At 39.9% G+C, this 14,551-nt stretch overlaps 1 protein-coding gene across 1 annotated transcript in view; it reads right to left on the bottom strand.

The window, feature by feature from the left end:
- KCNQ3 (potassium voltage-gated channel subfamily Q member 3) overlaps window positions 1-14,551 on the bottom strand; it is a 732,470-nt gene that overhangs the window by 197,510 nt on the left and 520,409 nt on the right. Inside the window, exons 4-5 of the mRNA XM_085604907.1 lie at window positions 9,144-9,319; window positions 6,247-6,402 (exon numbers count right to left, since the gene is read on the bottom strand). Of these exons, the coding sequence (XP_085461033.1) occupies window positions 6,247-6,402; window positions 9,144-9,319 (332 nt within the window). The remainder of the gene's footprint in view (window positions 1-6,246; window positions 6,403-9,143; window positions 9,320-14,551) is intronic.

Here is a 14,551-nt window from a genome sequence, read left to right as displayed (position 1 = left end):
CATAGGCAGAGTTCTTTTGACCAAGAATTCATTTGTGGGAAAGTTAATAATCTAAAAACTATATTAAATCTAAAACGTGTAAGGCGAAATCTATCGTGGGTTGCCATAGAGAGACATAAATATGGTTGTAAATTTACACCACTTAATATCAGCTGGTGGGAACACACAGTCTTTTTCTTTCTTTCCTCACACAGTCTTTTTTCCCTGAGATGTTCCATGCAGGATTTTTTCAATAATTTTCTAGAGATATGTACCATTGACAGTGGATCCTCAAAGTATTGTTCACAATCTATCTCTGTCAGAAAAGTCTTCACATAGTTTAACCATTTGAAAACATTTACATTTTCCAGTTGTAACACATCCTGGATTATGGCTCGATTTACCACACATTCATTAACAGTCCAGACCCTGTGCCATAATAAAATAGGCTGAGTTTTTATTATATCTGAGATATATGGCTGCCCTAACTCCTCATGGCAATTTAGGGTTGCAATACTATCGGGCACGGACAGCAAGTACCGCATAAACTTATTTTCATTTATTTGGATAGCATCTATGTTGGCATACCCCCAGAGTCCTGCTCCATAGATGGCCACTGATATACACGTTGCATTATAAATAGTTAAAATTTCTCTAAGAGGCTTCTTTCCCATTTTCTGTATGAAACTCTTTAGGGCCATTATAGTCTTTGAGAACAAAAGAGTTCTTGCCCTAATCGCATTTGTCCACGTGCCAGTCTCATGAAATAAGATGCCTAGATAAGAAAATGCAGGAGTGTTTTCTAGACTAACATTATTTATTGAGATGGTTTTCATCCTTTTCTTAGTTCGTGTTCCACAGTTCATGGTAAAAGTTTTGCTGCAGTTAATTTTTAAATCCAAACTGTACATGAATTTGTTAAAGGATGTTATTAGATTTTGTAGGGCATTTGGTGTTCTTGCCATTAAAACGGCATCGTCCGCATACAGTAGTGCGGGAATACGCCTATTGCCAGCAACTGGCATGTCCCCGCACTCCTGCAGGAGATGATCTTCCAGCCCATTTATATAAATCAAGAACAGGAAGGGCGCCAGGACACATCCTTGGCGTACTCCGCGCCCTATCCCAAAAGATTTACTACATTCCCCCCCTTTTCCATAACGAACAGTTGCTGTAGCCCCAGAATACAGCTCCCTCAGAAAGGAGAGGATTGAATCATCCACGCCCATCCTTTGCATCACTTTCCATAATTTATTGTGGGACACGCAATCAAAAGCCGAAGTAAGATCGACAAAGACAAGATATAGTCGCTCCTTCTTTATCGATGTATACTTCTGTTGCAGAAAAAATAAGTTTAAACATTGCTCTATAGTTCCTATGCCTCTTTGAAAACCAAACTGGAGGTCACTTATTATCCCGTTATCCTCCGCCCAGTTTTGTAATTTAACTAAAATTACTCTGCCCAGGATTTTTATTGACGAATCAAGTAGGGATATTGGCCTATAGCAGGCACAGTTTTGTCTGTCTCCCTTTTTAAAAATGGGGACAATGATTGATGTAAACCATGACCGACTCAGGCCCTTCGCCAGTGCTGCGTTAAAAAGCTGTACCAGAATGGGACCCCAGATCTCACTGTTAGCTTTATACAGATCAGCTGGGATCCCATCTGGGCCCGATGCCTTTCTACCCTTTGTATCTTTTAAGCTCAATAGAACCTCGGGCAATGTTACCACTAGTTTTTCAGATAACCCCCATTTCTCCCGTGGAATCTCCAGTGATGGGACTGGTACTTTTTGTGCCTCCAGCTCTTTCTCACACAAAGGTGCAAAAACCTCGTGTGAAGACGATTCTAGACACATATAGAGGGTTGAAAAATGTGCGACCCAGTCCTCCTCATTGATTGCAATTTCTATACGTGCCTTAGTGTTATCAAAAAGGAGGGGCGCATTTACCACCCCCCAAAATGCTGTTGTATCTTTAGCCTGTGAGGCATCGCATAATTTTTCCCAGGCCATCCTCTTTATGTTTTCCTTTCTTTCTTTTAATGCAAGATTGTAGCGATTCCTCAAATCTCTTATTTGAATGGGGTTTCGTGGTTCCAAATGGATAGCATGTTTGAGCTCAGTCAAGGCTCTGGTACACGCCTTATCAAACCATCCTCTGGCATTTTTTGTCCTATTTCTAAAAACCACCCTCAGACTCTCTTTAATTGTAGCTGCTATGATATTAAAATGTTCAATTATGTTTTCGCTCTTTGAATTTTCATCTAAACAAACTCTAAAGCTATCCAAGCAGATATTAACTAGTTTAGCTAAGAATTCATTCGGGACCACCTTACTCCACTTGAGAGAATACCCATTTTGTCTCCCCATCAACACATCTGGGGCTGCCTGTATCTGTAAACCATCATGTTGGCATGCTAAAAATGGGCTATCAATTTCGAGTACTTGTGGGTAATGATCACTCAGTGGTAATTGGCAATTCTTATAGGTAGCGGCCCTAAATCCAGAACCGTTTGAGCAGATAATAAATTCGAAACGAGCAGGAAATATAAAAATAAACCGGGAGACAAGACAGGGTTGTCCGCTCTCGCCATTGCTTTTTACTTTTTTTATAGAGTCATTGGTAATTAAAATTAGAAATAATGCTGCTATCCAATCCCCCATTCCCGGTATGGTAAAGTTGAAACTCTTTGCAGATGATATAATTTTATATTTGATGCCCGACAAAGATAATATGGAAACAGTATTGAGGGAATTTAGGGACTTCGAATTAATCGGTGGTTACAAAATAAATTCGAATAAAACCGAAGTTCTTGCCCTCAATACAGATTTTAATCTTCTTCCACTATGTTTGAGGGCTCAAGCCATTATACAAGATCCAATTAGATATCTTGGGATATACGTATCCAGTCAATACCAACAGTTGTATAAACTGAATTATATAAGAATGAAAGATAAAATCAAGAAACTTCTGGATCAGTGGCTTCTACTCCCTCTATCATTAATCGGTAGAGTTTCATTAATTAAAATGTCTATACTCCCGCAGCTTATATTTCTTTTTAGCAATGTCCCTATAAAAGTAAACTTGTCTTTTTTTAAAGAAATTTAAACATTGCTTAGAGGATTTGTTTGGGGAAAGAAAATATCTAGGGTGAAGTTGACTGTGGTGCAATTACCTACCACACAAGGGGGTTTAGCTTTGCCTCATTTAAGAACATATTATGGATATAGTGGCGGGCTTGATAGGATCTAAATGCAATCGAGATAGCTTCTTTCTGGATAAAATGTTACAAGAAATTAATTCTCAAATTCAAGTGTTTTTAAAAACCTCCAAACTTCCAAAAAAAACTAGATATAAGACTTTAAAAGAATATTCTTTTAGACTTCAGTCTTTTTTTTAAAAAAACGGGCTCCTCGTGTCTGCAATATCTGACATTGAGAGAATGTACTAGGCTCGGCCTCCAATTTCGAGAAAGTCATTTAACCAATTGGGAAGATTGCGGGCTACGGGAGCTAAGACATTTCGGCATTCAGAATAGGGAGATCACCTGGGAAGAGGTAATGGCAAGAGCCGAGAATCTTAGGAGACCCGCCTTTTTTGAATATTTGCAAATTGTTAATTTTTAAAAAAATATTAATGGCATTTTTGATGTTCCAAATGAACTTGTGGTAGCACTCTATGGGGCTAAAGTCAAGGGCTTAGGGAACTGGTACCGATTGTTACATCGTCAGGGAAAAGTACCTCTGATAGAGACCCATTTGGCTAAAATAGGTCGTGAGACACAATGAATCTTTCCTTGTAATGATTGGGAAGCCATATCCCATTTAGGAAGTAAATTCCTGCGCGCGGCCAATTTCAAAAGGATGGCATTTTTATCATGATGGCTCTCCTACATGACCCGGGCAGCTTTGGAAAAAAGATATCCAGAGGTTGAAAACAAATGTTTTCGCTGTCAGGCCAATGGAGCGGGTCGGTGGCACCATATTTTCTTTACTTGCCCACGGTTAGTGCCCTTTTGGGAAGCAATTTTTGCCGACATAGAGTTGGCAATAGGGAAGAGAGTTCAGACTGAGGCCGAGGCCGGTCTGTTCGGATTATATAGAACTATGCTAACTAAGGCTGAATAAGTTTTCTTATTTATCTCTTGTACTGTAGCCCGTTCTTTAATTCTGCAGAACTGGAAATCTAGTGATGTTCCCTCTCATTTAAAATGGTTTAGTAAAAGGAAAAGGACACGGAATTTTGAAGAAGTATATGCAAAACGGGTGGGAGCTACAAAAAAATTTGAAAAGAATTGGAAGTTTTTTAGCAATTTAGAAAAACTTAAGGAGGGAAATTAACACTCGATATTGATGATAAAACCGTAGCAGTTATCGTGTTTAGGAGCACTAGCACTTTTTGCTGTTGCACTTTAGTAGCACTAGCACTTTTTTCTGTCATTGCACTCTAGAAGCATTAGCACTTTTTTATTATTTCACACTTTATTGCAGGTCTTTGCACACCGTCATTTTTATGAAATCATTGTTGATGCTATTAGCTGCTACGGTCATATTCTTTTAAATTTTTTCATGAAATGAAGAAGTTATTGTATTAATGGTTTCAAGAATAATTTTGTATGTATATCATGTATTTAATGCTCTGCTCAATAAAAAACAAATTGAGAAAAAAAAAAGTGATTGTCACTTTTTGATGGGCGGGAACAAAGGCCTAACTCTCAACATTTTCTAAATGGACTGGCCTGGAACAGGGCTGTGTTTTGGCTACTTTATTGTTCTCATTTTATTTGTATGATTTGCCAGCCCAGTTTGCAAACATCAAGAATTTTTCCTTCAAGTCTTGTTACTGATGACTAATATGTCCTGATGTAAGCAGATGACATAAATATTTTTTTTCACACTCCAATTGGTCTCGAACATAATCCGACTGCACTAGATGTACTTGTGAAAGATAATTAATTTCTTGAAAATTTGAACTGCTAAAACTGAAGTGATGCCCTTCAGAGGGAGAAAACAACACCGTCCTTTTCATTAAAATTTAAATGGAATCCATTTGGAAAACAGTGAAAGCATAGACCTACTTGGACAAAGTCTTCACACAATCTCTTGCTAATAAGCTACACCTTTCTCTTATCGGAAACAAGGCCCTTGCTCACATTGGAGCACTGAATGGAATTTATAACTCCTCAGGCGAGTGTAATTTAAAGAATTTACTGACATTTTTTAATGTCACCATTCCACTCATATTGTCATATGTGTTGGATTACTTTGCCATTGACAAATGATCTTCCTTGAATTTGTACGAAGGGAAGTTCCTCTGAAAATTATCAACTATAAGCCAAGCAACTCTTGTGCAGGTTTTGTGCTTAAAACAGCTTGTATAGCAATGGAAAGCATTCTTAGGTGGGAAAATATTTTTCTTCATGAACCAAATGGCCCTTTAAGAGACTTGTTGAATCAAGAAACATTGTGTGTGCGTACAAGGGGTTTTACTTTTGATACTAATCCTGGGTTTGTTTTATCACAATTAGAATCTAAAATTCAGTACTTGCAGTTATGGTCTCCTGCTCAATTTAAGCTCAAGTTATCTTAATGATAGCTTTTACTGTAGGAGCTTAAAACTGTATATGTGTATTCCCGATATTGTAGTATTTAAACAGCCTGAACAATATCTATCCATGTCTCTAGATCACAGTACAACACGTGAAATATCAAAAGCTCTATTTGGCTATTCTCCCTTTGAACTCATATAAAAAGCATTGGTTAAATTTGTGTAAGGTGGGAGGTATATGTGATCTCTGCTATGGTTGAGTGTGTGACTTAAAGCATGCATTTATTGTTTTTTCCTGATGCTGTTGTTGTTCAAGCAAGGATGCATTATATTCATCCTTAGAATTTTAAATGCAACATAACAAAAAGTGATAAATTGATTAATTTAGTAATGTGTCCTACAAATGAATTTCTATGTTACAATCTTTTTAAATCATTTATAACACTTTTAAATGTCTTTTTAATGATGTAAGGCAATTTGTATTCTGTTTTAAAATTTAAAATTCTTCGTTAATTTTAGATTGTTGACTTTAGATCAAGGTCTAAATTAATGCAATTCATTTCAGGGCAAGGGCCAGAATTTGTTCCCAAAGTAAACTCTACCAAATGTTGCAGACAAACCTGTTTAGCAAGTGTGACTGATTATGCTGCAAGACTGTTGAGTAAACTTCCCACATCAAGGGCATCCATTGATCAAATAAAAAAAGCAACAACTTACCAGCCCCCACCAAAGTGCATCAGCATAGGTTTCAAAATCTTCAGGCTCCACTACACCTTGCGCGTTTGTTTCAGGTACATCTTTCTCGACAAGGTACACAAGAAAGGAGGAGAGGATGAGTGTCAAGAACCCGATGTACCAGGCAGTGATGAGTTCCTAGGAAAAAATAGATTGAGAAAATAGGTAAAAGAGAATGCAATTAGTCAGCCACTTCGGTTACACAGACAAAAGGCACAAGTCTCCCTCCTAGTGATCAGGATAATATGTTATGTTATTCTGTTTTATTTTTCACAGGCTGTGCTGCTTACATGCGCAGAGCATGTGGGTCACATGAGCCAATGAACTGGCTCCTAACAACAGCACACATTACATTTATTGAGCAAGTTATCAGTGGGAAAAACTTGTCCTTAGTGATTTCCTAGTACTCGGGCATCTTTCTTTGGCTCTAAATGGTGCTAGGACGCTGTCCTAGACCACTGCTCCCTCCACCGCGTTGATGCAGCCTTTCAATATTACTAGTATGCAGTTGGGTGATGTGAGCAATAGCAATTTACACATACTGCTCTCATTTGCAGTCATTGCAAGCAGCCTAGCAATACAATACATTAGAAATTCTGAGTCCAGTGACATGCATTAGCTACGTGTGTCAGAAAAGTAGCCCTTGTACGATAAGCCCGGACATTGATATTCAAATATGGAGCCATATTTATATCCAGGTGGAAAGAATGAGTATGACCCTATACTAGATTCAGTTATGTAGCACAAACCTGTGAACAAACCTAGAAACAGAGCTCTACACACAATATTTTTCGCACTGGAGTATAATTTACAGGGACCCTGTGCTTGGAAATCCCAGCTCCTGTTTCAGAGAATTGGACCTGTGATATTCCCATACAGAGTTTGCCCTCACAGCTGTAGAGAATACACAGGATGTGCAGATTTATCCATGGTTATCATTGTGAGCAAGGGGTGGGCAAATGTGCATTCTTATAGGGTGGCAATGTACCCATAAAGTCATAACATTGTAAATGTTCTCCAATCTTTGCAATTACTTGTGCGCACCTACTGCACCTGTAAACTAATATTTAATAAAGTAACAGTCACTGCTGTAATCAGTGTGGCAAAGTTTCACAGGCACATTCCTTTGTGATGGGAAAGTAGTTTCTTCTCATAGGAAAAATGTTTTATTTGAACAAAGGCAGACAAATTGTGTGAATGTAATTTTTTCTCTCAAACCTTCACCTGTAGATTTGCCACTCCGCTGACAATCCCCATGTGTAGCTTTAGAGGAAACAGGCAAACACATGGAAATGTATAACATTAAAGACTTCACCAGCATAGTACTGGGAATTTTCAGAATAAGCAAAAGTCAAAAGTGTCTGGAAAGTATATGCATACATATATACATCAGGCAATATAACCATTTGCCACGGGGCAGGCCCTAGTATTTTATTGCTCGGGTGGTAAGGGGTTAAACAAACAATGGAAGAGAGAGGAGAGAGTGCTGAGCCTTGGACCAAAGTCTCTATCAAGACATTGTCAGCCATTGTAGAACCCTGACTCCTCTTGCAACTGGCTTGGAGAAGCAAATATGACCAACATGACTCCTTCCACCTTCTAGGATCACTTTATTAGTAGATGGTAAAAGGCATTGCTCTTTATTTTAGGTCCATTTGTAACTAGCTCGTAATATGTAATGATGTAAGTTTGGTAACCTAGCTGCTGACAAGCTAGGTTTCAATAATCCTGCTGATTACTGGAACATTGTAAATGGGCAGGTGGGGCGATTGATTTTGCTAATAATGTGGCAGCTGCCATCTATTTGAGGTTTCAAGGCACTTCTCAACATTTACACGAGGAACTAATGTGTGTGATGAGCTTAGGGCTGGTGTATCTGTCATTGTACTCACAACATGAGGTTGAGCATGGACCCAGGGTGAAGGAATTAAACCTGAGTTTACTTTATAGTAGAGTTAATCCTATTACTCCTCGCATCCAAGCATGCAGGTGAGGGTTTGGGCCCCTGTGATGAGTCCAGCCATCTTAATGATAAGTGGGATGCGTAATATGGTTTCTGATTGGTTCAACCCTGCCGTAAGAGAAAGCACCATATATGTCCACCATCTGAAATGAGGTGGGTGTGTATTGTCAGGGTCTTTTGAGAGTCTGATTATAAAATATTTAATAACTACACAAATGTTGATGTCAATCTCCTCATTCTATGTAAAGCAAACTCGATTTTTGTACAAATAATCAGTTTCCATATTGCTTTCTGGACTTTACTGTGGGAAACATTTCTCGAGCTTATTCCATAATCTCTATTTTTCCTCTTTTTCACATTTTCAATACACTTGTGTGATATTTTATATCATAAACGTGCAGAGGGTTAGCAGATCTACCAATGCAAATGAAGATAATCACAGTTTCTAGGAAATATGATATTTGAATATTCTGTGTAGATGCCAAAATGAATTGTAAGGCCTCGCAAGCACGGGAAATGATGCTGTATTATTGAAAGAGTGGCAAAGGAAAGACATTAAAATGTAAGGAGATGAAAAGGTATTACAAAAGAATAATAAGGGTAAAGGAAAATAACCATTTTATTTGCATTGACACTTTGCAATACATTCAAATGTGTATAGAATATATATATTAATGATGATGTCAGGTGATTGATAGACAATAAAAGGAAAGTGATATTTATTCCAATGTGACGTGGGCAGGTTCACTCATACTTCACTCATGGTACCACAACACACATTCGTATAATTAATCAAAACAATTAATTGTGTTACCATCACATACAAATGCCCCTACTGTGTCTGTTTAGGAAAGTATCCCATTTTCCAATAAATGTAGTAATCCCTGAAGGAAAGCATTACCCATGAGGTGCTTACTTTGCTGTGTGCACAAATTGCTGATCCCAAAAGCTTCCATGTTCCTCCTCGTCGATCCATGCGAAGCATCCTCAAAATCTGGAGAAAACGTAAACTTCGCAGCGATGTCGCTAAAACGTTGCTTTGATTTTTTCCAACAGCCACCACGGGCACAGAGGCAATCAGGACGAATATATCTGCAAAGAAAATAATAAGTCAGGAATAACCAGAACTACAGTCTGATGACAGGAGGATAACATTGCGGCGAGACGGAAGGCACACAACCATCAGTTATGAAGATAGTGAGGCTTTGCAACTCTCGCTCTTTTGTGGCATAGGGCCTTATCTCTGATGAACTATGTGTCTGGCAACGCAGAGCATCAATGCTTTGAGAATGCAACTTCCTCATGGCATGAGATACAGCATGAATACAGATATGGATGAATCTAGAGTTTGCCATTTGAGTAAGGGCATATGCAGCAGCAGCCTAGCTACAGTCTGCATTTTTTTCTAACAGAGAAAAAAGGTTCCCTTTCCCTCCCCCACTCCTCCACTCTCTTCCTTCACCCACACTCCATCCACAGGCCCATGCACACATTTACCACCTGCTGAGCTAAATGCATATGGTAAAAACACATGTAGTATAGAATACCAAGTACCCTTTCGACTGGAAAAATAGATTCCATATGATATTTCCACATTCCACGTGGTAATACTTGTATTTTCACAGAACTGGGACAATTTTAGCAGGCGGTGATGGTAAGCAGAACAATCATTAGGAATTCTGTCACAGCCCCAGGACTATGCAACTCTGAATGATGCCCTATGAAGGAAGAATCAATTGAAGAAGCGCTATAGTTGACCGCCTCTGGCATGATCCTAATAGTAGGTGGCATCACATTTCTGAAAGCTGATTAAGAGTCTCTTACCAATTACCGGGACGTGGTGGGGCGGGAAAGAAATAATTCCAATCACCATAAGTATATATATATATATATATATATATATATATATATATATATATATATATATATATTATCTACTGGCGGTCGCCAGTAGATAGTTATAGTTACAACCTAGTTTCCATAGGAAATCTCAAAATTCTATTTTGAATAACTTTGGCGCCGGTTGACGAATCCTTGCGAAATGTTCAAAACAAATGGGGCGCTCCGTTCAGCTCCTACCCTGAAAGTCTCGGGGTGATTTGTCAAGCGGGGACCGAGAAAAAGGTGGGGTCCCAAAACACGTTTTCCCCATGCATTTTTCCTTAGGACCTTTAGTCGCAGCTACAGCCCGAACGGCTGAACAGAATTACGTGAAATTTGGCAGAGAGGTAGCCATAAGGTCAAGGAAGTGCCTTTTGCAGGTCTCGTGTAAATCTGTTCAGTATTTCCTGAGAAAATAGCATTTAAACCATATCCATATGCGCGCACCGTGCGCGCACCCTGCCGTGCGCGAGCGCAATTCTGATTGGTTGTTAGATGTCGGTAAACATTCGAATCGGTCGAAACCAGGAAGTGTCGGCCGCCATTTTGTCTCTCGCAGTCTGAGGGGGTGAAGAAAAAAGGTGGAGAACTTGAAAAGGGGGCAGAGTGGACAGTTCCTGACCCCCTAGCCTTGGTCAGGCGGTCACAGAAGGACCCCCAAGGGAGAAAAAAACAATATATATATTTTTTTAAATTGCGAGGTGCGCGCACCGCGCGCGCATGGCACGCACTGCGAACCATGGGTGCTCGGTGCGTGAAGCGCACCGAGCTCCCACAGCGCGCGCACGGTGCGCGCACGGTGAAAAACCTGAAAAAAAAAATTTATTAAATACATAGCTTAGCATTTCAAAAACCGTACAAATTCACTGAAAAAACCATAGGTTTCACACATGTTATACGTTATAGTTACGAATTTAAAAAACCTTGCAAATTCACTTAAAAAACCATAGGTTTCACACATGTTATAGTTAGCTGGACATTTCACTCGTAAAAAAACAATGAAATTCCCCCGTTATAGTTAGTGCAGGCAACTATAACTCACGCGACCGCAATCCTCTGCTGATGTCAGATATTATATCACTGATGACATATGTGTCTTTATGAAAAAAAAATATTTGTAATATATGTATAGCTAAAGATTAATGGAAGAAGACATGGGTAAATAAGTGTCTAAATACAGTGATGTAATATCTGACGTCATCAGCAGAGGATTGCGGTCGCGTGAGTTATAGTTGCCTGCACTAACTATAACGGGGGAATTTCATTGGTTTTTTACGAGTGAAATGTCCAGCTAACTATAACATGTGTGAAACCTATGGTTTTTTAAGTGAATTTATATATATATATATATATATATATATATATATATATATATATATCTCCTTACTAGCATTAGGGGATCAATTGAGGACTGGAAGGCGACATTCAATAGGAGACGTAGAGGAATATATGAGTTTTTGGCATTTTATTTATACAGGTTCTAATGGTAAAAATAACTTGTTTCTAAAGAAATGTTCACACTGCTTTTCGTTCTGCCATTTTAAGTGCTTGAATCCACATTATGGCCTCAAAGGGATGGAAGGCGGAGGTGGCCTTTCCTGAAATTAAATCCTGACCCATAGAGAGCATTAAGTCAGTGAGCCATCTTGCTAGTATGATAGTCTCACTTTGCAGGAGGTTCAGGTGGCAAGCCATTACCAAACAAGGAAGACTATTTTCATGGACGTCATTTAGTCAGGGGCGGCCCCATTATGTGCGTGGAGGAGCGTCACCCCACTGCTTTCACGCAGTGTGAGAAGCAGATACATTAAATGGTATTATAAATACCATTTTTGTATCAGCTTCTTGCACTGCGAGAAAGCAGAAGGGTTTGGTTGGGGGTGGGCGGGTGGGTTGGGCCTGCTCTAGGGCAGGAGAGGAGTGGCTCGCCCACTGTTGTGGGCACTGACTGGGGCCAACCAAACCAGTGTTGCAGCGTTGCAGCATTGTGATTGGCTTAGGGGAGGGGAGGCAGGCACCTGCTTCCTGTTGCCGAGGACGACGCAAGACCGACGACGCGGGACCGGTCTGGAGAAGGTACTTTTTTATTTTAAATTAGACCTCCCCCCTGCGCCACCCCTTCCCCACCCGACCCCCCGCGGCCACACCCATGCAGGCTGCGACTGCATTAAGGGATCGCCAGGGGTCGCACCTGTGACCACTGGCATGCCCCTTGTGACAGCTAGCACTGCCTTCGCAATCCCTATCATAAGAGATCGCGAAGTGTTAAAACAGGGCTCTCATGAGCTTTTTGTAAAATTATGTTTAACCTTCAGCTAACCTTAACAAGTGACTTCCAGAAATAAATTCAGCAATAAAGCGGAACTGCACATAAAACAAAAGATACCTTTTGTGACCTGGCTCACAGGGGCTGAGCTGATTTTGCCTTTAAAATCAAAAGAACAAACTTGCAACATAATTTGTTGTTGCTGGCTGAGAGAGCCCGTGAAAAGATGCCTCAATGACTCCGGGCATGTCAGGGTGAGGGAAAATACAGCAGAGAGGACAGAAAAAAGAAAAGTTAAGAGAGGATACGGGAGCAGCAGAGAGACCAGGAAAGAGGAGCAAGACACAACAGATAGGTGAGGCACAGAGGAAAAGGTTAGTGTGTGTCTTTGTGTGGGAGTGTGAGCGAGAGATAGCTATAGAGAGAAAGGAAAATAAAGAAACAGCAGAGAGAGAGGGAAAGATGAAGCGATATATGTTGAAGAGATTGTGACAGACAGGTTTGAGAGGGTGAGACAAGAACTTTAAGACAGGCAAAAAAGAGACAGCTGACAGACCAATGGAAAGACAAAGATTTGACAGGCAGAATAAATTAGAAAGGAAAAATAGAGAAAAAGTTTGGACTGGTGTGAGAAAGGGGTGACAAAGAGATAGCCGAGAAAAGACATAGAAGAGAGGGGGTGAGAACTGAAAAAGAGGCATCTAAGAGATAGGTGAGAGAGACAGAGATGGAGAGTAGGAGACAGGTGTTAAATATCTTGCTTTCCAACAAATACCAAATGCAGGCTATTCAGCCAAAAAGGTTTAATGGGCTCTTTATCAACCAAGTGAATTGTTTTGTGCCCTTTAAACTTTCCTTGCACTCTTTCACTTAACCTGCTTTCTTCACCATTTTCTATATACAAATGTCCTCTATAGGCTCTAGAGTAGAGCTGGGATTTCTGTTGCACTTGGGAAATCATTCGTGAATATAGATTTTCTTTTACCTTAAACAAGCAAATGAAGGTGAGGTCAACCAACACCTACACACTGTTAAACCCATTCCAGCAGAGGAGGCAAAACATTGTTTTTTGAAACCTATAAATGTAACTCTATTCACAGGAGTTGTGTATGAATATTAAAAAAATCTTTATCCAGATATCTTTGAGCCAAGGGTCTTAATCAGTTACAGATCCAGTGTTGATCCTCCTTGGAAAGCCAATTGCTCAAAACATATGGTGGTTGTAGAACAACTCCAAGATGTTATGGAGCCTGAAAGAATATTGGATTCTCATCAACTGGGCTTTTACCATAAATATGAGACAGGACCAGTAATGATGGCTGTAAAGATGATATTCTTTTATAGCAGATAATGGCACACTTTCTATGCGATTGATGCTGGTCGTCTCTGAGGCTTTCAACACTGTGAATATAAGGTACCATCTCTTTACCATTCCCCAGGCCAGAGGGACTGGCCGAGGGTTAGATAATTTCTGGCAGGAAGAACATGTCAAAGTGGTACATTTGTCTGTGGAGTTACTGGGATGTTGCATCTTTTTCTCCTCTGTGTAATATCTATTTTATGCCACTGAATCATCTCTGGTTCAAAGAGCTAACATTTCACTAGAATTCAACGGTCTATGCGTGGTGAAGACCACAGGATAAATCTGGAACAATTTCATGTAGCTTGGTATGGTGGCTGACTGACTAAGTGAAAGCACTTTGATGCTTAATAAGATCTATATTAGTGTAATGTTGTCATATGTCATATTGATGCTTTTGTCCTAGTCCTAGTTGGTCCTTCAGAGATTAAATCTTTGTAAACTTTTGAAAGCCATCTGGGCCAACCACACATGGGTTTGTGCCAAGGACTTAGCATGGGTCAGAGTTCCAGTCACCTTCAGCAGCAAATTAACTGGATGTAAGTACTGAAGTCTCCTGGGCCGAACCGAATGACTCCAGCCGATTGCTTTAGATAACATTTCAGTACCCACTGCTCAACTGAAATTTCCAGAGGCAGGCAGCATCTCCTCCTGTTCCAGGACCTTCTGCACCCTCCAGCCACAGGAAAGATGTTTCAGAGGGATGAGTAGGTTCCGCTTGCACCTCAGCCCACTTTAGATGTGTATGTCCTGAATACTGTTGTGCTCATGATAAATTGGCACAATTTGTTTTGTTGAGGTGTATTGCACATAAAAA

The sequence above is a fragment of the Triturus cristatus genome, chromosome 5_1 (assembly GCF_964204655.1).
Source record: "Triturus cristatus chromosome 5_1, aTriCri1.1, whole genome shotgun sequence".
NCBI lineage: Eukaryota > Metazoa > Chordata > Amphibia > Caudata > Salamandridae > Triturus > Triturus cristatus.
Note: the sequence above shows the minus strand (reverse complement) of the source record. Positions and strands in the feature narration are given on the sequence as shown.